The sequence below is a fragment of the Python bivittatus genome, unplaced genomic scaffold (genome assembly GCF_059951505.1).
Source record: "Python bivittatus isolate LINGU-HERP-01145 unplaced genomic scaffold, Pbiv_v1 ctg000080_np1212, whole genome shotgun sequence".
Taxonomy (NCBI): Eukaryota; Metazoa; Chordata; class Lepidosauria; order Squamata; family Pythonidae; genus Python; species Python bivittatus.
The window spans coordinates 21,360,471-21,386,677 of NW_028277035.1; the positions used below are offsets into that span (position 1 = coordinate 21,360,471).

The 26,207-nt window shown below is 38.4% G+C and overlaps 1 protein-coding gene across 10 annotated transcripts in view; it reads right to left on the reverse strand.

Annotated features, from left to right (window-relative positions):
* HTR4 (5-hydroxytryptamine receptor 4) overlaps positions 1–26,207 on the reverse strand; it is a 239,355-nt gene that overhangs the window by 140,764 nt on the left and 72,384 nt on the right. For 9 of the 10 annotated variants that reach the window (XM_088133628.1, XM_088133626.1, XM_088133631.1 and 6 more), the window contains exon 3: positions 15,730–15,796. The exons of the other annotated variant lie outside the window; for it this stretch is intronic. In XM_088133628.1, coding sequence (XP_087989754.1) covers positions 15,730–15,740 — 11 coding nt within the window. In that variant the 5' untranslated portion in view covers positions 15,741–15,796. The remainder of the gene's footprint in view (positions 1–15,729; positions 15,797–26,207) is intronic. 10 annotated transcript variants of the gene reach the window in all.

Genomic DNA, 26,207 nt, shown 5'->3' on the forward strand with positions numbered 1-26,207 from the left:
CCATATTACCTGAGAGGTGACTGGAGAGACCAAAATGTTTTCCAGACAAACTCCTGCCTTAGAAAGCAATTAGGGGTCTGCAAGCAGTCATGCTGCAAAGCGTCTCCACGGCTGCAGTCACCCGCTACTCAACATTTTTTCCCAGAGAAATGGAAAAATATTTAACCTATACTGTCAGCAGCTCACTAGAATAAAACCACAAATAAACAATTTAAACCACCCATTAAAATATGCCACTGCACAAAAAAACCTCAATATTATAAACAATTCCCCTACCTCTCCGTGGAATCAGTTTGGTGTAGTGGTTAAGGCACCAGGCTAGAAACCAGAAGACCATGAGTTCTACTCCTGTTTTAGGTGCAAAGCCAGCTAGGTGACCTGGGGCCAGCACTCTCTCTCAGCCCTAGAAAATAGGCAATGGCAAACCACTTCCGAAAAACCTTGCCAAGAAGACTGCAGGGACCAGTCCAGGCAGTTGCCAGGAGTCAAAAACTGACTTGGGCACACACTCATTTCCCTCTCTACGTGACTTCTATCCATCTGAATGCTACTGCTGACTCTGTCAACCTACTAAAGGAAATGCACATGCTGACTAACTCAGAAGCAACCTTTACAGTTTACATTCTGAATTGGGGGGGGAAGGTAGCTCAGCTGATTTCCAAGCCATATCGGTATGAATTGGGTAATGGGGCTCAACTAACTTTTAATAATGTCTCTTTTCAGCCATCTTTTTATATTAAAAAGGAGCAAATACTATATCCTTTCCTAGATAGTGGAGAACCTCTTTATTGTTTTTCTTATTTTTTTTTATTTTTCAAATCCAAATCATCTTTGAGATAGAACATTGAAAAATCCACAATATTTTACACAGACCTTATGTACAAATACTAGCATGGTAGACATATTTTCAATCCTTTCCCTAAAATTCCTTAATCAAAAATGTCTTTTTCTTTCCTCATTTCCTACTTCCTTTGCACACTCAACTGAATTTGCAGAAAGCTTGCGACCGTTATTATTGATATTTCTTGGTCCATTATTGCCACTCCAGAAAATTTGTTAACTTAGGAGTGTTTTTGTCCAATGTGCTCCATTCTCTACTTTGAATACTACCATTCTGAATAATTTAGTGTTATCTACAAAACTGGCTAAGAATGATAATAGACACAAAATGTTTTGTTTATCTGGTAAAGTAACCTAAGCCCTTCTAAGACAGAAGAATCAATGTATAACCTGACCCTGTGCTTATGTACTCCACTATGTTCAGTGGGGCTTATTCTGAGTTATGTATAGACCTGCAATCTAAACATAAGTATTAATTAGCTGAATACCTTTAATTAGAATTCTTTAACTCAGTCCTAGAACTGATATCTCCAGAATTGTCCAAATTTAAAAGCTTTTGCTTCCTTTCAGACATTTATCTAAATATTGGGTACCTGTTCCCCAGAGAAACAGAACCTGCAATAAGTCATTTTCAGATCATTTGGGATGAATAACACTTATTTAATGGCAAAATAAAAGTGTAATACAAGTGTATTTGGAGAACATCTAGCATGTTTGAAGGTATAATCCAGAGCTCCAGCTCCAACCTGATCCAGCCCAGATCACAGTGTGAATAATCCAAATGAGATTTGGAATGAAAGAATTATCCACAGTCTAGCACAGGAAATATAACGAAAGTGATGCATACTCTCAGAAGTAGGAGTTTTCAACATCTGCTTCCAGGCTTGATCAGAATGTCATCATATCTAATGTCACTCAGGAATGACTAGTTTATTTAGCACGTGTATCAGCACTGACTGTCTTAGGAGATCTGGGATGATGAAACTAAACTGCCTTTGCAATTCATTAAAACCAATTCACAGTCTGTTTCCAACGCCTGTATCAAGAATTACAATTTTTTTTTCTCTTGCAGGTAATAAATTGGGGTAAATTGCCAGTTACAGATAAGCAATATACTGAACCCTAGGTATTAAGTAAATAAAACTATGGTTATTAGCACATTCTTCCCAGTATTTTAAAAGCATGTAATTGTTTTTTTCTCTTTCTCTTTTTGCTTTTGTGATCAGCTCTAACCAATACCATCTAGCAAGTTAAAGACTTCCATTTTAAAAGTTATATTGGCTTTTGCAACAATTATCCTATTACATATTACTGGGATATTCAAACAAATACAAAACAAAATATCTCAAACTGTTTGTGTACTGCTGCATGTTATTCTTCCCCATCTCCTGCCAAAAAAAAAGCATAAAAGTTCTAATTCAATGAAAACACTGTAAGCAATAATGCTGAAGTAGCATCTCTCGCTATTATCACATTTTGAAATTGCCTTTCAGTGCCGCATATGGAAAAATTATACATTGTGAGTATAAAATATGAAACCCTATGGTTAGAAAGAGTAAAACAATACTATAACATAGACACACAAACTCAATGTTACACTAAATTGGTATTAACTGTTCAGCACTTAGGACAGAGTTGGCCAACCTTATGGCTCTGTGTGTGTGTGTGTGTGTGTGTGTGTGTTTTAAAAAAAGTATCTGAGCATTGTAAGGGCTATAGCTTGATAGGAGGAGGCATTTTGTTTTTGAGGGTTTTAAAATGGCAAGACAGGTGGATTTAGCTCCTTGAGCTATTTAAAACCAGCCCAGAAAACTATGCACCCGAAACTAGGTGATTTGCTGCCAACGTTGGGAATGCTTTTGGGGGGCCTCTGGAAGGAATCAGCTGAAAGAAAGGGTTGTGAGCTATGGATTGTTTAACTGAGGCTAACAGAGTATGGTCCAATATTTATCAGGTGGGCCTCTGCAGCTTCCCCAGATTCATTGGCTAGAGCCCACTCAGGGCCTCAGCCCTGTTCTATTACACCTGCCAACAATCAGCTGGTAAGAAGGGAGTTCCAGCCTCAGTCCCTGTTTTCCCACAAATACTGACAAGCCCACTCACCACATCATTCCACACCTTCTTGCGAGTGCTGACAGTCAGCTGACTTCAGCCCTGCCTCCCAGTGCACCAAGAGGCCCCTAGTTTGTAAGAATAGATTTGTGCCTGAAAACTGGTTTGCTGAAGAGTACAAATGGTTTTTTGTTTAATTATTATTGTGTCTTTGAGTCAGTTTTTGACTCCTGATGACTGCCTGGACGAGTCCCTGTAGTTTTCTTGACAAGGTTTTTCAGAAGTGGTTTGCATTGCCTCCTTCCTAGGGCTGAGAGAGAGTGTCTGGCCCAAGGTCACCCAGCCAGCTTTGTGCCTAAGGCAGGGCTAGAACTCACGGTCTCCCAGTTTCTAGCCTGATGCCTTAACCATTACACCAAAGTGCTCTCTACAAATGATAATACAAGTGACAGGAGTACTAAAATTCATAAAAGTGACAGGTGGACAGGTCTCAAGTGCTGTTACCGAATGTGAGGCTGTATGTACTGTGCTAAACAGAACAAGCAACCCAACAAAAGAAAAGTGTAAATAGGAGGGGGGGGTTGTTTTTGTTTTGTTTTGGTGCTTTCAAGTCAGTGTTGATTCCTGGCAACTGCCTGGTCTGGTCCCTGCAGTTTTCTTGGCATGTTTTTGGAAGTGGTTTGTCATTGCTGCTTTCCTAGGGCTGAGAGAGAATGACTGGCCCAAGGTCACCCAGCTGGGTTTGTGCCTAGGTGGGACTAGAACTCATGGTCTCTGGGTTTCTAGCCTGGTGCCTTAACCGCTGCACTAAACTGGCTCTCATAAATAGTAAATACAGTGATGAATATCTAAACATGGGAATTCCATTGGAATGGAAATCTACTTGCCCTCGGTGGTTTCTAGGAAAGAACATTCTTGACCACATGTTTCTGCTCTGTATTGTTATTATTATGGCATGGAGCACAAAAAATCAATTGTAGTTGTACAATAAGATTTAGTTGGGCAATCTTAAAGATGAAAGCATAGGGTGGTGATGTGGAGTAGTTCCAACATTGTCCAAATGTTTATTTAGTGGTCTAAGATAGCAAAAAGTTTGAAAAGGACTTGTAACTTCTTCCCTGGGGCTGAAATTATATTGAAATTGGCCATTTGTGAACCTTCCCTGGAACGAAATTGTGTAAACGGGGTTGCTGTGGCTAAAAATGCTATAAGCGTGCTTGGTTTGTTATTTCATTTAGCAAGACAGTGTCTTGCACCACTGTCATTAAGTATGACTCAGGCACTAAAACAAGCTGTTTGGTTCTTGAGGTCTCAACAGGACTGCTGGGAGGACAAAGACTTGTTTTACACACTGGCATCTCCCAACATGTGAAAGATGTTGTAGACAGCTGTTCTGTTCATGCTGTCATGCACTCAGAAGCATTTGGGAGATCAAAGGCGAAGCACTGCATAACTCTAATATTCATCCTTTAGCAGTGTAACAAAACTGTTGCTTTTCATTGATTGCACACTGCTTTGACATCCTTTATGGGAAGTGGTTGATAAATGTTTCACATGCATATAAGGCCTAATACTGCAACTGCCATCCAATCTCTTCTCTCCTAACTTATTGTCACAACCAACACATTTGGCAACAGTCATGGAAAAACCACACACGAAAAAGTTCGGAGAACTACCACTACCACCTCCAAAAACCTAATAAGTGGTGAATTTTTGTGAACCTCTCTCTTTTCTCCCCTCCACCTGCCCAGAAGACTGGGCAGGAGAGCAAAGAATACAAGCAATGAAGGGGAGTTTTTAAGATGTGGAGTCCTCGGTGCTCTCTCTGAGCTTGGTTGTTTGCTTGCAGAAGTTTCATTACCTGACTAGGTAGCATCATCAGTGCTCTGATTATGTTACCTAGTCAGGTAATGAAACATCTGCAAGCAAACAACCAAGCTCAGAGAGCACCAAGGACTCCCCAGTTCAACCCTGAGCTACAGATATTCTCTCCTATTGGAGTTTTTAAGATGGCACAGGTCTCTGCTGCTTTGTCTGCAATGCATTGTGATCTGATGATGAACACTATAAATAAGCCAACTTCAACCACACCTAGGGATTAGCCCCTCCCCAATCAAAACCGCTTTAAGAGTATAATTAAAGTGTATAATTTGTACTGAAATTGATATCCAATCTTATAAAATGTGTGTTTCCTCTAAAGCAAATTGAACATTGCAGCTCATCCTTGGCAGCTGTCCTGTGAACTTGACAACATTGCTCCTGTTTTCCTTTGACTGGAACGACCATGCAACAATTACACTTGTCAGTGGCCACAGCAAGCATGAGCGGCAGCATAAAGCACTGAGTGAAAGTTGCATTTTCCCTACCTTTTCTTGTAAGAAAGAGAAGCAATCCTGGGGGTGCCTTCTCCTGCTATTTGTCACTGAGACTCTGAGCCTACCTGTCAAAGAGTGTTTGCCCCTCCTTGTCAATATCTTCTGCAGCCACGTTTGATGGGTTCATTCTACTACTGTAGGGCACAGACCTTTATCCCCAATAAACAGGGTGGGGGACTTGACTGACAACCACCATTTTTGGCTTTGGCAATCAAACCAGATCATGCAGACTTCTAGAGATATGGCCATTCATTTTCTAAATATTATTAGAAAATAATTGTTTTAATATGATACATCTTTTTCAGGCTGAAATTCTTTGCGTACTTACATAGAAATAAACCGTACTGCATTAAATAGACAATATCCATAGAAGCTTAGTATCATACAAAGATTGTAGACAGCCACTGCTCCATGGATCTGGAGTATATGACTGTTAGATGTAGACCCATATACAGTACCTTCCACGGGAGTTTAGTGTGGTCTTGATTACTGCAGTTTATATTCCACCTGATGTCAATACTAATGTAGCTTTGGGATTCTTGCACAACATTGTTGGTAATCAGCAGAATAAGTATCCTGACGCTGTGCATATTATAGCGGGGGACTTTAATCATGCTGATTTAAAAACAGTGCTCCCCAAATTTCATCAGCATATTAAGTGTGCCACTAGAGGAGCAAATACACTGGATAAAGTATATACCAACATTAAACATGGCTACAGGGTTATACAATTACCACACTTGGGGCAGTCAGACCATATGTCACTGCTTTTAGCACCAGCATACACCCCTCTCAGGAGACAGGCTCTGCCTACAATAAAGACCGTGAAATCCTGGCCTGAAGACGCCTCTCAACAACTTCAGGACTGTTTTGAGAAGACAGATGGGATATCTTTTACCATCCAGATCTGGAGGAGCACACTGCAGCTGTTCTGTGCTATATTAAACACTGCACAGATACTGTCACTGTGGACAAATGCGTCCGGATCTATCCCAACCAGAAGCCCTGGATGACTAAGGAAGTCCAGCGTCTCCTGCATGACAGGAACAATGCCTTCAGGTCCAGTGATGGGGCAAAATACAGTGCTGCTAGAGCCAGTCTGAAGACAGGCATTCGGCAGGCCAAGACAGATTATAAGAGGAAGATTGAGGATCATTTTCATAGCAACAACACGAGGCAGGTGTGGCAGGGGATTCAACAAATTACCAACTATAGACCGAATAATGTCATTTCTGCTGACATGGATGCTTCATTGGTAGAGAAGCTGAATCATTTTTTTGCCCGTTTTGAAGTGGAGTCACCAGAGGCAGCTAGAGTACAGCCATAGTCCAATATAGCCCCTACCTCACCGTGGAGGAGCATGAGGTGAGGAGTATTTTGAGGGCTGTGGACCCTAGAAAGGCTGCCGGACCTGATGGCATCTCTGGCTGGGTGCTTAAAGACTGTGGTGATCAGTTGGCTGGGGTTTTCACCAAGATCTTTAATCGGCCTTTATCCCAGTCCACTATTCCATCCTGTCTGAAGGCTTCCATCATTGTTCCACTGCCAAAGAAGTTCCCTATTAACAACCTCAGCGACTACAGACCAGTGGCACTCACGCCTATCATCATGAAGTGCTTTGAAAAATTGGTCTGTAGGCACATCATTTCCTGCTTCCACGTACATTTGATAAACATTAGTTTGCATGTACAGTGGTACCTCGGGATACGAACGCCTCTACTAACAAACTTTTTGGGTTACGACCAGCTCCGGCCGCAAAAATTTACCTCGATGTGAGAACTCTGCCTTGGGGTATGGTCATTTTTCCGCCCTGACACGTGGTCCGCGGCCATTTTCCCGCTGCGCCGCGCGGCGCCCAGCTGTTTTCCTGCCGCGCCGCGCGGCGCCCGGTCGTTCTCCCGCCGCACCGCGCCGCGCCCGGCCATTCTCCTGCCCCGCTGCACCCGGCCGTTCTCCTGCCCTACTGCGCCGCGCCCAGCCGTTCTCCTGCCCTGCCGCGCCGCGCCGCACTACGCCGCGCCCAGCCATTCTCCCGCCCTGCCGTGCCGCGCGGCGCTGCGCCCGGCCGTTCTCCCGCCGCGCGGCGCCACATGGCGCCCGGCCATTCTCCCGCCACGCCGCATGGCGCCCGGCCTTTTTCCTGCCACGCGGCATGGCGCCCGGCTGTTCTCCCGCCCCTGACACGTGGTCCGCGGACGCCAGAACGGATTAACGGTAATTACATTGAACCTTATGGGAAAATTTGCTTCGGGGTGCGACCAAATTCGGAGGGCGGAACGGATTAACCGGATTTACATTGAACCCTATGGAGAAATTTGCGCCGGGTTACGACCAACTCGGGATACGCCCAGAGTCACAGAACGCATTAAGTTCGTATCCCGAGGTACCACTGTAGAGCTAATAGATCCACAGAGGACGCTATAGCCATCACTCTCCACACTGCTCTGACTCATCTGGAACAGCGGGGGACCTATGTGAGGATGCTTTTTGTAGACTTTAGTTCTGCATTCAATACAATCCTTCCACATAGACTGGTGTCTAAACTTATGGATCTTGAGCTTCCATATTCAATCTGTTCTTGGATTTTGGACTTCCTGTCTGGCGCTCCCAGAGGTTTAGATTAGGCAATTATATCTCCTCAGCTCTTACTCTCAACACTGGTTCACCACAGGGCTGCATGTTGAGTCCCTTACTTTACACTCTTTATACATATGACTGTACCCCCACTCACTTCAGCAATATTATCATTAAATTTGCAGATGATACAACAGTGGTGGGGCTTATCTCCAAAGGAGATGAGTCTGCCTACCGGGATGAGGTGGACCGGCTGCTTTCGTGGTGCAGAGACAATAATTTGGCTCTTAATATCAATAAGACCAAGGAGCTTATAGTGGACTATAGAAAGAATAGATTAGATGTCCAGCCCCTGGTTATTAATGGAGACCAACTGGAACAGGTGGCCAGTTTTAAGTTTCTGGGTGTTATTATAAAGGAGGACCTAATCTGGGCTGCTCATATTGCAGTCTTGGTTAAGAGGGCCCAGCAGAGATTATACTACCTGAGACTTCTCAGGAAACAACAACTGAATGAAAAACTGCTGGTGACCTTCTACCGTTGTACTATAGAGAGCATTTTAACCTACTGCACCTGTGTATGGTTTGCTAGCTGCACAGTGGCAGATAGGAAAGCGCTCCAGAGGGTTACCACCACTGCCCAGAGGATCATTGGTTGACCTCTCCCCTCTCTGGAAGAACTTTATAGTTCCCGCTGCCTTAAGAAAGCTCAAAACATTCTTAAGGACCCATCCCACCCGGGACATTCTTTTTTTGAACTATTACCATCTGGCAGACGATACAGGGTAATGAAAACAAGGACAAATAGGCTGAAAAATAGCTTCTATCTTAAAGCTGTAACTATACTGAATTCTATCGTATAGTGCAGTATTAATGCAGCATCAGGGGTTGTGCAATATGGAATGTGAAGGTTGTGTTTTATGTGTGTTATGTGTGTTATGTGTGTTATGTGTGTTATGTGTTTTATGTGTTTTATGTGTTCTATGGTTTTTATATTTTTAAAGCTGCAGTGGGGTGGCATTTAATTTCGTTGTACAAGTAGTACAATGACAATAAAGATTTCTATTCTATTCTAAAACTAAATGCCATACCTTTTAATTCATTAAAATTAACATTCTAACAAACATCTAAAAATTAAAAATGATCAAGAAGTATGCAACCAACCTACTGTACCAACAAGGTTTTAACCCGGCACTGAAAAGAATACAATGCTGGCACCAGATAGATCTCCTCTGCAAAACCATGCCATATTAGGGTGCTACAACAAAGAAACTCTTCTCTTTTTTATGGCAAATGAATTTCTCTAAAAGAAGAAGCAGAAAGAAGGACTTCCTTTGTTTATCTTAATGCACAGCAGAATGATAGGGAAAGAAATGTATCGTGAGATATTTAGGCGCCGGGCATGTTCAAACGTAATCCTGAAATGGGCTTCAAACAAAAAGTCACCAATGTAGCTTCTTCAGAATTGGTTCTAGCTTAAGACCAACTAGAATTTTTAGAGTTGAATTTTTATATTTTACAACTGAATTCTCTACTAGATAAATTGTCTAAACTCATTTCAAAAGCAGCCTCAGCTATAACACAATAGAGTAACCAAGGCTGGAAGTTACTCATGCATCAATCACTGTAATCAAGCTACCTCTGTTTAGGAAAGAGCTGGTGCACCAGACAAACCCGCTATGTTCATTACTATAAGAAATGAAGCAGCTATTATGGAAATGAAAGGACAGAACAGAGTAAAAGAGTTAATCAGTCACCAATTAAACTTGTATATAATAGACCTCTTGCTAACCAGATAAAGAAAAAGCATTACCAGCTAAAGAATGAATCATTTGGTTGCTCAAAAATAAAAATAAAGCTCCAGCATCATTCCACAGAAGACCTCAAAATTTAGGCATAATTGAACATGACTGCTTTTCATCAAATTAAAATTTATAAACAATATTACACTTCATTTTTTCTCCTTTGAAAAAACAACTCAAGCAACAGAATGCCTTTTGTTCTGTAGGGATCTTCCACTTCCACAACAGAGACAACCTTTCATCCACTTTTTATATTATATATGATTTTACTGAAAATTACATTGATTCATATAGAAAAGGACATGGCTTTGTAATATATACTGCTTTTAAGTTAATGTTGCCAGGCAACAAGCGGTCCATTCTAAGCTTCATGATGGACAAGTCTTTGAATTTAAGGGAAAAAAATAACTTAAGCAAACAGATGGACTTGTACAGCTAGGAGGAATCTGAAGATGGCTCCTCAAGCAGTTCTTACAGGTTAGTTTTTATTTGTGTATGAATGGAGTCGATGACAATAATGTTGCATCAAGTGTGAAATATCACGTGTAACATTGGCCAGGAAGGGACAAAATATAATAACAATGGGCAGCAGGAAGATAAAATGCAGAATTAGAAGATTATAGACCATCCTACAAGTGGAAATACAGCAGGTGGCAGGACCTAGTTGATCTTGACAGCTCTTGAAAAAGCGAAATAGGATTGGACCTGGTTAGTAGTTGGATGGGAGTTCACTAGAAAATCCCAAAGATGTAGATTTGGCTTGTAAAGAAGGCAACGCCAAACGACTCCTTTGCCAAGAAAACAACATGGATATGTCCATGTAATCACCAGGAGCTGAGCTCAACTAACTAGCAGTTCCTAAACTGCTGTAATTTAATGTTATGTGAAAAAATAGAGTGATTAAAACTTTCAAACATTTTGGGGCAATGTGAGTATATTGTTTAAATTGGTAAAGCAACTATACTGATTACTCAGACATCCTATGTTTCTCTTTTTCCCTTTCAGTGACTGCTAAATTGTAAAAAACAATATATCAAGATAGTATTATTTATTTGAAAACTACATTAGAATATAAACATTATGCCTTATAAGCTAAATGTTCTTTATATGGCTGTTCAGCAAATTTGTATTGTTGAATTTTCATGCCTATATATTATCTAGTGTGTGAAGACAGGTTCTTGCACGTATACTACAATGTTATGTAGTACTGGCCCTTGAACTTAATTGACTTTGCAAAAGGTAGCTTTGTAAGAAAATTGACATCTCACATTTCAAAAGGAATCAAAATGTCTGAAGAAATATAATCCAGTCTTGGAAGCAGCACTTTATTTCCAAAGTTTTACCTTTAATTATTCTGAATTCTATACTGGCTTGTGCACATGCAGTAATTCCTACTCTTTCTATATATATCTCTCATTTACTCTTCTTTGATTCTTTTATCCACATTATAACAGACTTTGACCAGTCCTTTCTATTTTTGTAAGGCTAGTGCAGGTGAAGGTATAATGTATTTATTAAATTTGTATGCCACGCATCTCAATTCATTAAGCCACAGTTTGATTCTCCCCCCCTCCCCCCCTACCTTAAAAGCATTGTTAACTGCACCCTTTTGGAATGTGAGCTTATGTGGAAGTAGCCCACAAGTTTCTAATGATGTGGAAAAAAAATTCTCATTTCCCCTTCTTTGATTCTTTTATCCACATTATAACAGACTTTGACCAGTCCCTTCTATTTTTGTAAGGCTAGTGCAGGTGAACATATCACTGTATTCATTCTTTTTAAACCATGATTTCAGAGTCTCACTGTACTAGTTTGGATTTTTTGAAGAAATTTATAATTTGCTCCCTCCTTCCTCCAACATTTTCTTCTTCTACCCAGTGTGCTTTGTATTCCCTTCTTCTCTAAAACTTCAGTGCTAAAAGCTTTTCCTCCCTGTCAGCTGACATTGGCAGAAGAACCTCTATTCAGAACTGTTGTCTGATTATCTATATCTAGCTTGGGTATTTATGAAATAATCTAGATAACATGTTTTGAACATTATACTCATTATATAAAATGTTACTATAATATTTGGCACATGTATACTTCTCTGTTTTTACTACATGGAACAAAGTGGCAAACAGCAGTCCCTTAAGTAATTCCTGTGGCCGGTCATATTCTGTTCTGCTTAGATTCAGCCAGGTAGCTGTATCAAGTAGCCATGGGTCAAATCCTGGGCTTTTCTCAACTGCTCTTAAAAAGGGCCATAAGTATCTGTTGTTCAAACTATCTTCTCAATTCTATTGTCCCTGGCAGCAAAGATGCCTTCTCACTACACCAGATAATATTTGCATCTCATTTTCTCACATTGCTAGAAATCCTTCCTGATGTGGCGATAATTTTACCTAAGTGTACTGGATCCTGTCATCAAAGCTGTCACTCATTTCTGTACATGCACTACATGGAAGCTGGGGTTTAATTACTCTTCTATAAACCAGCTGTCTAATTTACATGCAGACTGATTCATGTTGGTCATTAAAATGCTATAAATGCACACAGATGTGATCAATACAAAAGCATATAAAACTGTCTATTAACTGTTCATATATCAAGTGGATTCATTTGCTTTCTTTTGTCCCTCTTAATGTCATAATAATTGCTGTTAAACATAAAGTAGCCAACAAGAGAGACAACTCTTTTTAAAAGAATTTTTTAAAGCTATGCTTTAAAGAATGGTGGATTCACATTTCTGTGAATAAGTTTAACATACAAAGAAGTTAATTTCCCAAATGTTTTAACAGCATCACAGGTGATTACAAGGGTTTTATTTTATGGCAAAATATACAAGACTAAATTCAGAAAATATTAACACTCAATTGTTGGGATTACTATCTTCCCATAGTATTTGACAATTTGACAAATACTGTTTGTTTTCTTGGCAATTGTTAATAGGAACACATATTTATGTAGCATCTAACTGATTCTTAACAGAGCAGAAGTCAACATTTATTTATTTTATATCCAGCCTTTCCATCAGAAACTCAAGGCAGCATATATACCATTCTCTACTCCCATTTTTCCTCACAACACCACTGTGAGGTAACTGGGCTGATAGACTGAGACTAGACCACAGTCACCCACTGAGTTTCTGTGGCTGAGGGTGGACTAGGGTGGACTAGGTCTCCTTGCTCTCAGTCCAACACCATAACAACTGCACTGAACTGGGAAGTTGATAATCACATATCACATATGTAGCCTATTTCCACATGGAATAGAAGGTGCAGAGCAGAACAGACTGTATATCTTCAGGCTGCAACTTTTTTTAAAAAAAAAGTCATCCACATTTTTAAAAACCTTGCAAATTAACAAGAAGGGTATTGGTCTAGTCTATTTTCTTATCTCTTGCTCAGAATCTAATTTTCATTTAAGGGAACATTAAAATATTGTGTGTCTTCACTCTTATTTGCAGTCTGATGTATATTTCTACAATTTCAACAATTATAATTTGATTCGGATTTCTCAGTCAATTCAACAGGTATGCACACACTAAATGCATACACTAAATGTAGAGCTAAGACTTATCTTTGGATCAGATACACCTAGTCTTGGGGCAATTCCAGGCTGGAAGTACTGTATTTTAGAACTCTTAATTCAACTCTAGATTTGCCTGGATGAACACCATCAGGTCTATTTACTCATTACTGAGGCTAAGCCAATTAACTGCAGTTAGAAGAGATTGTTATGAAAGAGTCTGTAGGAGCAAAATATCTTTATAGGATGATGAGCCCCTAGGCTAAAATTCCTGTTGGCTGGAATCAAAAAATGTTCATCTTTATCACCTGAAATCTGTAATAGGATGGGAAGCAATGAATTACAGGTAGTCCCCAGGTTAAGAACGCCCAGTTTACAGACGACCCATAGTTAAGAATGGAGCCTACTGTAGCAAAATTTGAGTAAAATACACAATGATTTGAGTTAAATACACAATGGTTCGAGATCATCACACAATACTACTTATACAGTATCCAGCTCACATACAAATTCAACTTAAGGACAGACCCTGGGAACAGAACTTGTTCTTAAACTGGGAACTACCTATATACTAGAAGTTGGGTCTCACACTGCAATTTGTCTTAGTTTGAAGGTGCAGAAATCAAAAACTAGCGGAGACCTTTTGCTTCCATCTGCTGTTAGGAATCTGTACCACCTGTTTGCTGCTGTCCCCATTGGGAAAACATGTATTGCAATGGTCTCATTTATATCTGATACATACAGTATGTCAGAGGAGAAAGACTGCTATCCAAATGTCCAGAGTAAGGTAGAAGCAGAATGAATGAATGAATGAATGAATGAATGAATGAATGAATGAATGAATGAATGAATACACACACACACAAACACACACGCAGAATGTCTTCCCTAGATCTCAGTATTATATATGATGTTTATCCTTTTGATCTTTGTAATATTTTAGGACCAGCTAGCTTTTCTTTTTCTTTACAGGCATACATTTATTTTAACTTAAATATGGCATATCTCTAAACAAGAAAATATACCTACTGTCAAGATACTTCTTACAATGTAGCTCATGCATCATAATCATACAATGGGCTTTATTCTCACCTTCATTCTCACAATCTGTTTTTCAATCATACAAATCATACAATGGGCTTTATTCTCATTTTTGCAGTATAGATGTTTAAAGAGTTCTGAATTAGAAATAGCAGTGGACACCCCACAGTCTTAAGGTCCTACTAAGTGTTCCTTCTCCTCACCCCACCTCACTCCATCCTTACAAAACTATTAGTGAGGTAGTGAAATCCTAAGTCAAACCAAACAGCTGGTGTATATTTCAGACTGATATGAGTAGTTCTCAGAATCAATGGTAAAATGAAATAACAGAAATATCTTTATCAGTCTATCATTTTACTTCAATCACTAGCTAAAAGGCTGAAAATTGCAATTAATACATAATTCCCCCCTCCATCTCAGCTTATACAACTAAAAGTATATATAAATTAGCCTTCTTAAACCACATATTACCTTTTCTGCGTAAAAGCAAAAGGGATCAGTTTGTAGCATTTTCATTTCAATACATTTTGTTCAATACATTTTGTTTTAAACTATACCTATAGATAAAAATAAATTGGGACTGAAATTTAGTTTTGTTATTAGTACCTGTTTTGCTGGAGTGTAACTCAATAATATGGTTGCAGTGGCATATTTCAGCAAAAGTTAATTTCAAACAAGTTGAATTAATCAAGAAGTAATCATTTCAGTATTTTTCTCCTGCATATGTGGATTGCCCAACATATATGCTAATTTTCAGCTCGATCTCACCAATTGCCCAAATTATCAATTTTCCAGATTTACTAGGAAAGTCAGAGTTCTTCAGGCTGTGCCCATTTTCCCCTTCTAGTTCATTTTCCTCTCCTTCCTATTACCTGGTAAAAAGTGAGCAACATATCAGTGCTTCTCAGAATAGCAGTAGCTATGTCTTTAAGTTCACTGTTCTATTACCTATACCAATGTTTCTCAACTTCAGCAGCTTTAAGATGTGTGGACTTCAACTCTTAGAATTCTGCAATCAGCCCCATCCATGCTGGCTAGGGAATTCTGAGAGTTGAAATCTATATCTTAAAGTTGCTGAGGTTAAGAAATACCGACCTATACTATAGTGGAAACTGAGCTGCAGAAGCAGCAGATATAATTGAAGGAACAAACAGACTAGAGTGCTGCATTGATAAACTGCATATAAAGTATAGGGAGGATATGGAATGTGCCTTGTGTTTAGTCAATGATACTATGAAGAAAATGCCAAATGTCTTTCTGTATTTTGCAGGGTACAGAATTTCTACAGTTGGGACAGAGCCATCTTTGCTTGGCACATGCCCTATGACTGAACTTGGGCTTCTTAAATTGTCCTCTTGAATAACCCTAAACAACGAGACTTGAAAGAAATTCCAATTTTCTGGTCTATTCTGCCCTGAGCTCCATTACAGGAGAACAGGAGAAGATGGAAGGTGCATTGCACAAATTCTATTACCATTTTGCTATTGATCTCCTATGCAAAAACAAAACAAAACAAAATTGCACAGTATTTCCTACCTCACATCCATCACAGGCAACAGGCATGAAAAACTGGGATCTCAGCATCCACAGAAGAAGTATAGTCCTAAGAGAGAGAGTTATTATTAAGGAGATGGTATTTCATATACATTTATTCAGTATCTCTTTTTCAAGCATTTTTAAGGAGATCCTGCTTTAAAATGGCAAGGTAAATAATGTTATTTTAAAGAAACTTCTGGGGTAGTTTCCTTCTATCATAAACAAAAGAGATGGTCCACTTCTTGAGCTTCAGCAACGAGGCTTAATAGTAAAATTCAAAATTGAAATTTAATGGAAGTATTCTTCTCATATTTTTAATCCCCTCTTGGTCATAGGTGTGTGGAATGCAAATCAGATATTCTTGAATGAATGCACTGTAGGCATCTGATTAGGTATTCCAAAGAGAGAATGCCGGCCCATCAAACATTTTATGTAATGTTTTTACAGAACTCAGTGTGTGTACATTGGAGTTGGGCAGCTACAATAAATTTAAATAAATAATAATATATTTCAGTATAAATATCCCATATGTACAGGTCAATAAGATTTTCCCAGGTAAGCAGTAAAGGTGAAGCATGGCAATATGGAACTTACAAACACAATATATAGAGAGAGACTAAGCAGTGTTAGAAAGAACCTGATAAATACATAGGACCTGTTCTGGCATATAAAGTTAGATGTGCTCACCATGTCAATGTTCCTGAAAAGCATGTCAATGTCATTCAGATAACATCAGGATATCCTCTGCACATCCACAGATGCAGCACAAACAATTGCAGGGGGAAAGCCTTTCAGTGAATTGCATACTCATTAGTCTCCATGCCAATTTGCATACAGTTGTATACAGTTGAATGGCTTGTATAAAGACAAAGTCTTCTTTGAGTTGAGCATGACACTTGGTGACTTCATGGATACATCCATGTAGTTTTCTTAGCAACAATATGGTCATGCACCTTGTTTCCATAAATAGGTATCTATGAAAGACATCTATGAGAAGACTGTTGTCATTTGAGTCATGTTGATGGGGCAGGTATAATGGGAATATTTGTGTTGTGAATTCCCCCTATTTTTCAATGCCTGAAACATAACGTTCTGCAAAGCATGATGATACTCTACCCATGATAAATTCATGGCTTCAAAACTGTAGATACAATATGCAATGGATGTGTGAAAAGGCCCTAACTTGATCACCTGATTCATTATATTTATTTATTTAATAAATATCCCATCTTTAATTTGTACAACTCAAGGTAATGTACATAATGCTCCCTCTTCCTATTTTCCCCACAATAAGAACCCTGTGATATGCTACAATTAAATAATTTTTTTTAAAAAAGAAAACCATTTCATTCTCCTCTTCAATTGTTTTCCGCTCCACCACCTTTGTAAAGATAAATTGGATGGAGAGGTATAATTGGCCCAGACCCTCCCAGTCAGCTTCATGAGGACATAATCCTGGACCAGTCCTAGTCCAGAATCCTACTCATTGCACCATACTAGCTGCAGCATAAATCAAATATGTTTATTATTTTGCTCCTACAAACTGAAAAGCACACACAGAAGCTGGGAGGATAATTGTATATTGCATGAGAATCTACTTCAGTACTCCTTTGCTAAGATCAAGTCAGCCTACACTATTTTAGTTTATAGTTCCAGACTCATCCATATTTATTAAATGGTCCATTGGTTGCCATAAAAACTCAACAATACTGTTGAATTCAACAACTACTAAAAATAGGATTACAAGATGATTCACAGTGGTAGGCTTGGTGAAGGTATAGGTTAGTACAGTGCCTACAGATACTCTAAATAATGTGGCTAGTAATAACTGAAGGGGCATAATATAAAACTATATCCAAAATAGGATTATGCTACTTTCTTTTAGCTGTTCTTGCCCAGAAGGTACATAAAATAATGATCTTTCCCTTTGTATTTCTCTGTGTGTTAAGGCAAAGAAGACATTTCTTTCCATTTCTTTCCCATGCTCATTTCCCCACAATCTCCTGGTTTTATTATATTCACGTTGGATCATACTGATCATTATATTTATTTAGTTTAATAGCTTATTAAAAACAAAATTGCAGAGACATATTGAAGAAACAATCCCCAACAAACTCTCTGTAGCGTGGAAATAATAAATATCTTAGATATCTAGTTGAATATCTAGCTGACTATGTCTGGGCTCAGAAGCTAAGAAGGATCAGGCCAGGTCAGCACTTGGATAAGAGACCACCAGAAAATCTCAAGGCTATATTGGGAAGATAGAAAAATACCCTGGAAGAAGGCAGTAGAAAACCATTTGCATATTGCTGCCAAGAAACCATGGAGGTGTCCATGATGTTATAAGTGAACTCAAAATAAACAATGGAGTCTGTTTAATGTACAGTTGATCATCTCAGAGCTCCCTCTGGCCCATTATTTAAAGTTTAAGTCTCATGAATTGCATATGACCTTTAACCAAAAATACCAGTCTACCAAGGTACAAAATATTGACTCTAGAAATCCACGACAAGCTCTTCTGGGCCAATGAATTTTTGTTTCATATACTCTAATTGGATAATTTCTTACCTAAGGGAAAATGCAAGTGTTACCTGCCATCCCAAAGACTTGAATAAAGTAATTTGTTAACTTATGTTTTATTTGACATGAATCATATATTTTAAGCCCTCTTCTAAATGTTAAGAAGATTGATCTATAATATGGGCCCCACCAAGGAACAAGCAAAATTAACTGCTTTTTGAAGACTGTTTACATATTCTTTTCCAGAAAGAGTTTTCTAGCTTCAATTCAGCTGGGTAGCATAGCATAACTTCATTGGCATCAACTGCTAGGAAGGAAGAGAACCCTACCTGAGTCAAATATAAAATGGCATTACAAAATATGAAAGTGTTAGCTGGCAACTTAGGTGGCATTCTGCCCAAGAACATTTATTCATGTCTTTTGGACCATGTCTATTGGAACGTTTATTCATGTCTACTGTAACTTAGTTACAAAAATACCATTACTGCTTAATGGTATTGCCTGAACACATTGGCTTCCGCAATCTTGTTTGTACAAGATAAAATTAAACTAAAAAAAAAAAAAATGAAGATGGCCTGTGATGTCAGATTAAGCAGAAAGAATAACTCTGTTCCCTCTTCTGACATGTTCCAATTTGTTGCAGAATGAATGAATGAATGCTGATTGTTTAATACTTGCACCTCCTGAATCTGGGTACACTATTAGAATGTCATCACATTTATGAAAAATGGCCTTATTTGTGCAGTGACAGCCGATGATTCACCTAATAGGAAACTGTCTCTGATATTAGAATCTAACAGTCCCATTTGAAGATGTTTTCGAATCAGTTCATTTAGCTCAGTACTGTCCATACGGTATTACCCGAGGACCAGGTTAGATGTGACCACATCCTCATAATTCAATGTTTTTTTATAAGTAAATTGTAATAGGAGTGGGAGATTAGAATTCTGATTAGAATCCTAACATGGGATAAGGGGATTTACACCTCCCCTTATGATCCCAGTCTGGGCCAGACCCAATATCTTATTAAAGAGAGAGAGGGAGAGGGAGAAGGGGCTCCCAGTGTAAAAAATAGTGAAGCGTACAAATTCGCAACCACATGCACTGGAATTTATGATATCACAGAAAATTTGTTTGATTCAGCAATGCGGTATGAAACTTGGGGATAAGATATTCATTGATTTTAAGTAGTCCTGCAGTAGCATGCTGAAGCTTCCATCATGACTCATTATAAACATGTCTCTAAGCCATTTAAATAAAGTATTAAAACACTATGAAGAGTGGCTTTTTAAAAAAAAAAATCCATTCAGTCGGGTCCGATTCTCAAATACTACCTGGACAAGTCCCTGCAGTTTTCTTGGCAAGATTTTTCTTGCCCTTGCCTGCTTCCTAGAGCTGAGAGAGAGTGACTGGCCTAAGTCATCCAGCTGGCTTCATGCCTAAGGCAGGACTAGAACTCACCGTCTCCTGGTTTCTAGCCTGATGCCTCAGCCTCTACACACCAAGCTGGCTGTCGTGAAGAGCTGATAACAACAAGCTTGTATTTTACCAGAAGGAACATTCCTCTCTTATAACTGCAGGGTCTAGCGCTTAATAGAAGTTTTATATGAAATAAAAAAGAAAAGCAAAAATGTTACGCTCCCTTGTATTATAGAAAGATTGTTAGGCTTTACAGAACATATTGTATAAATGCTGGATGCCACCACTCAGAATGCCCTAGTTTATAGCTAGGAGCTTCCCATGGGTGGCAAAATGCTATTACAGTCTCTGCTATGGAGTTTGAGGAATAGCGTCCTAGGATTAGTGGATGTGCTTAAGAGAATGTGAGTTGTATAATTCAACTGTTGGGGGACTGATTTAGTTATGTATATGGGAGGGAAGAGAGACAGAAGAGAGAACAAGGATGCTTTTATAATAGCAACTACAGGTGAAGGCTCGCAGGAGGAATGAGAATCAAAAAGTTGGGAAATGTAGATTAAAGGCAATCATTTCTCTTAGGTCTTTTTTTTTTCTGCAAGTTACCTGTAATATGGCTGCAGATCCCTATCTCATCGGTAATCTTGCCAATAAATATCAAGTTTTATTCATAACAAAACCTCAAACACACCAAGATTCTTGAATAAGGGGCCTGAGTGATGGTATATTACTGGGACTTAAAATGCAAGAGATTTAAGATTCATCATGAGGTATTGGAATGCAACATTTATCAGGATTGCAAAGAATCCTCAATTAATCTTCCAGGAAAGCTTGGAAGATGTCAAGTATATCCTATGCTGGAGATCTCAAACACTGCTATGGCAAGTTTGCAAGGCAAGTGCAAGGATGAATATACCTGACTTCATGCTGAAATGAATATTTCTACTGAACTGTCCATTATATCATTTGGTCCAACTCTTCAAGATTAGGTTCAGGTTTTATGATTTGAAATACAGGCCAGTCATTTTTTGCTATCACAAGCTCCCTTAACATATTCATGCTAGCTGAGAAAAATTCTCAGAATGATGCATCTACGTTCTAGTGTTGTACCCACTACTGAAAAATTCTTCCCTGGATCCACCAAAATGCCAGCTAGGCTTAAAATACATTTATGCTTACAAATACAACTTTCTTGAACAAGATCTTATGAGGCTAGAAGATATAATAAGCATTTTTTATTTTTTATTTTGGTTCAGGCCAGGTCTTGGGACAGTGTTGACCTCACTTACTCTGATAGAGGAGAGTAGTAGTCCTGTTTGACATTTCACTGGGCTTTGATAGCGTTCATCATGGTAATCATCTCCGTGGGCCGGGGATTATAGTTCTATTCCACAGTCCTACTTGTGAGGAAACTTCATCTTATGGAGCAGTTTCAGAGAGAAATCCTAAGTGACTGTGCCCCATCCTTTGGCAGCTATGCTCCAGGTTACAATTTGAAGAGTTGCTTCAATTTTACAAAGCTTTGCATAACTCTGCTGAAGCAGATTTACAAAGTGCTTTGCAGATTCAGTGGTTTTTCTGATGCTTTTGGATTGGTTACAGACAGTACTTAATTATGATCTTCATTTTAATATACCGAGAACAATGACAGCAGCAGATGAATTATGTGATGGGCTCTCTGACTTTGACATGAGTTGCCATCACCTCATTAAATCTCTGTTAGAGCTCTTTTGCCAGGCTTTCATTTGGGCTTTACCTTCTCAGTTTTCAACATGTGGCCAGCCATAAGACTCAACTTGGTTCTTTCTTATACTAATGGAATGTTACAGTTCTTTGCTAGTCCTGCCAATGCTCCTGAGGGTTCAAGCTCTTACCACTCCGAATATGAACTCAAGCCTGACCATTCCAGTACACACTCTGAGGTCAAATCTCACTTCTACAGTCTGTGTAACTAGGCAGGTTGAAGATTCTCCACAACAAGTAAATGGACATGAAGCTATACTTATAGGCAGTGGGCCAAACATTTACTGTTTATAAAAGACAGGGCAAGGCTTGTCAAATGTAACCCCTTTCTTGGTGGCCTGCCTATTTCTTTGCACTGTATCTCACTGTGCTAGCTAACATTACCAGAAAACGTCACTGCTGCCACTACTGCCTAGAGAAGACCTAACTTCACCAATGTGCCCCTCTCAGCTTGGTGTCCCACTGAAACCACTGAAAAGGGCATTCTTCCAAGAAGGAAGCAACTTGCCCACCAACTAATTGTCATAATAGTCCACAAAACCCAGCAAACAGAGAAAGGAAAGCTACATTATCTCAAAAGGGCAAATCAATAGGTATTTTTCAGTATTATAACATGACTGACCTTCCAGAAATGCAAGTGGATAACAACTTTTTTTTAATATAGTTTCTGAAGCCTTTATTTGAAAAGAATTTTTCCTGCATTGGTTCAGTCAGCATCACCTACGGCTCTTTGTTGAAAGCTTTTGTGCTGTCCTTTCCTCAAACCTGCTATAACTATCTTTCAACAAGTTCAGAAGGAATATATTTGAAGAACACCTATCCTGATATGAATCTGCAGGAACACCAGAATCAGTACAAGATACCTTCTCAAACATGTCTTCATTTTTGAGAATACGTTTATCAAGAAGATGGAAAAAAGCCACTCCTTGTATTGCTCCCATGTTTTGAGGAGCATTCCCTCAGGAGCTGCACTCAGTCCCCTCTCCTCTGCTTTGAAGAAAAGGAGGAAGAACCTCTTCTTCCACCAGACCTTTTCATTCTGAGTAAGCTGACACTGAGTTTCAACTGTGTTTATTTATTTAAGTATTTGTGTTTTCTTTTTTTAAATTCTTGTTCGCCATCTTGAGGGCTCTATAGGCAGAAAGATGAGAAGAAGTAAGAAGCAGCAGCAGCGTTCCCAACCTGACATTTGAATTACTGTATTGTACTTCAAGGTGGCTAAATTTTCTTTTTTCTTTTTTTCTGTTAAAAAAAAAAAACTTTATTTGAATTTATTTATTCATTTAAATTTATTGGCTGCCCAACTCCAGTGGACTCAATTATTTAACAATGATACAGCGTATACGAAGAGATATATATTTATTTCTCTCTTTTAAGAAATACATTAACAGTGCTCTTAATAAAAGAGCTTGTATTGTTATTATTTAAAATACAGGTATATTTTCAGAAAAGATATTATCTATGAATAAAGGAGGCTAAATTGTCTGTATGTGATCCAGAAACTTCAGCTAGCACAGATGTTGGAGTCAGGATGAGCAGAGTTCTTGGTTACACATACATTACACAGAGCAGAAGCAATTGTCCAGGCTGTCTATTAGCTTCTGCGCCAGGTTCAAGATTGTGTTAGTATATAAATACTCTGACAAGTCAAAGTAGGTCTTACTGGTAGCTGGCAAAATGTCACCCAGCAGTTAGTGAGAATCAGTCAGAGAGACCTTCTCTGGAGAAGTGATTATTTTTGGGAGCAACCTACATATTGACATTTCAGGAAGTGCTACCAGTGAGATGTATTAGATGCTTATTCATGATCCATCCCTCCAACTACACTTTCCCATCATAAATACTGAATGTTTATCCTAACTCTGTGGTACTCTGTGTTTGACAGAGAAAGATGTATACAAGGTAGCTATATAATAACAGTAAGAACTATAAACCTAACTGACTACTGATACAAGACAGACAATTAATTGGAAGCCGCTAATTAATCTGGTAGATAGTCTTTAAAATCTTTCAGGCCATTCCCCTTGATTCAGTTAATGTAAAACATGCAGCACTGACAGATCTGGCAGTCTCAGCCAGCTCTCCAGAGTATTTGCAACCTCCAAAGTATCTTTTTGTGGAAAGGTGAGGAGGAGGCTACCAAAGCCAGGTGCAAAATCTAGATATATGTACTGTAATAATAACAACACAGTCATTCCAAATCTGTGCTGGCAATAACAATTATTTGTTTAACTCTTCCCTTGTATCTTCAACTAAGAATTGTGTAAAATGTCAAGAAATATATAGAAACACCCTAATTATCTAACCCCAGAAATATATTCAAGAAATAAAGCTGACAAGTTTATACTTGAAATCACTGAGAGTGATTTGTCTTCTAATAAACAGGTTTTCCATCTATTGTTTGCAGACTCATTTTTCCTTTCCTTGTAAGCGAAATTACTGTCGTAAGTTTGTTGTTCATACAAAGCTTAATCTGGAGTTTCAAATTTTATCATCTGAAGCAGAGCCCCATTCTCATAAACTGCATTATTTGTTTCTAAATAAGTTCGGTGAGATGTTTCATCCAAACAAATAAAACTCCCTAAAGGTAACGATTGGGAGAGCCAATTAAATAGTTGTATTAGCTTTCTCAGTTTATTTTTGAAACTTAAGTTTCAAAAATATACTGTACTGTATGTATGTCAGCAGGTCAGAACTGGAAATGGAAGCATTAACATTTAGGGCTACAGTCAACAGAGATATACTTCAGAGAGCTGGGAACATAAAGTGGATGGGTCATTATTCCCATTTCTTCCAGGTCTGAGTTAATAGTGTTCAGGTTTCCTGTGCCCATCTGTTCTCATATCCTCTTATCAGTGACAAGCTTAAGATACAGTATGCCTTCTTTTGCTAAAATGTTGTAAATACTCAGGGCCATGTTCCACTCATATTTGCTTTTCAATAAAACAGAGTGGAACTGTGTCATATGACTATGACAACAGAAATATGGAAATAAACTGATGTCTAAATCTATGGTATGAGTTACTATTTCAAAGAACCAGAAGCATGCCACCCCAAGCCTATTTTGAATGGCATTTATATCATCTTTGATCAAAACAATATAAACATTAGTTATGTCAGTACATGAGGCATTAATTTCAAGGATTTGGAGCCTGTAGGGGTATCTATCAAAAGTGTGAATATTCCACTTTCAAACATAACATAAAAACTATTTCTCAGTTTCAGGATATTCAGGACTTATGTTGGAGTCAGGAAACCCATCTCATTTTCAAACTGAAGTCCTTTCTTCATGGAAGACTTTCTAGAAAAGTAGTGCTGTGAAATTCTTAAACTTCCAAATAAACCAGGGACAGCTTTGTTTTAGTGAGAAGCATTTTTCTAGGCAGAAATGCAAGTGTGTTCACAGTAACTTGGATATCTGGAATAACCTAGCTTTACTATTCCTAAAAATCCTCTCCTCCTTGTTTGAAAGCAGTAATGGGGTCCATGAAGAGACCAAGAACTTCAGTGGCTCTGATGGCGTTCAAAAAAAGATACTGACTGAATTCACAGAATGGCAATTGATTCACAGTTCTGCAGGTTAAATAGAATTTTTCTGATCAAACACATACTGGGTGCTGTGCAGCAACATTGGGAAATTCTTCTTGCTTTAAATTTAGTTTCCTGGTTGCCTAAAAGCATTGACTGACCATTATAGTAGCAAGATGCTAGACTGGTTGGATATTTGGTCCATTTCAGAAAGCCTTTTCTTCCTGCTTTTAAGAAAAAGTTGAATGGAGTCAGGAGGGAAGAGAGATACAGGTTGAATACAGATCGCAAATAAATTAAAGCTCTTACATCAAGAATTGGAGGAAAGGTGTATCCCTGGATTTGAAAAGACTGAAAGTATCAATTTGGAAACACTGTACATACAAACAGGTTGTTGGCCTTTTTTATGGAGATAAGCAAATCTGCAAATGTATCTTCCAATGCTCACCTTAACCTGCCATATAACATACATAAACATTTATTGGGAGGTAAAGGTAAAATCCATAGATCTGGGGATAAACCCCATTAAACTTGAATTGATACACCATTCAATTTCACTGCTGTTACTGAAGGCTATATCTTACTACCCCATATTTTGGTTAATATATGGGTCTATAAATATAAGAGTTTGCTAGTTAATAAACTTCCCTGAGTTTCAGAAGTATCCTACCTAAACCTGCAACACAAAGAATTATGGGAATTATAGCTCAACGCATTTGAGAGTCAACAGAATAAAGTGAGACCCATATGTCTGAGCATAGTTACAACTCCTATATCAGAACCTTTTAATAAGAAACACTATCATTATTTTGACTGAGGTAACTTATTGGCATATCTTATGCATCATGCTTCTCAACAATCAACATTTAAAAGTACATTTACCAAAGTTGTCAAGTCTCTCCTTTATATTTTTTTTAAAAGCATGAACTATATATTTATCTACAGAAACTGAAAGTAGCTTAATGAACATGTTTCTACTCAGAGAAATTAAAAAACCCTTCATAATTATAAAAACAATTTCTCCAAATAATCCAACCTGCCACCATTTTTTCTACTGAATAAAATCTATTTTTACTAAAATAAATAAATCTTTAATAAATTCATCTCTAGTTATAAAACAAATGGAATCCAACATCAGCCTCAACAATCTAAAAATTCTTTGAAATTCACTAAATCTTAACATTTAAAAAAATTGTATTGCCACTGTTTTCAAGACTAAAAAACCAAATTTATAACTGTGACAGGCATTTGGTCAAAGTCCCAATTTTAAT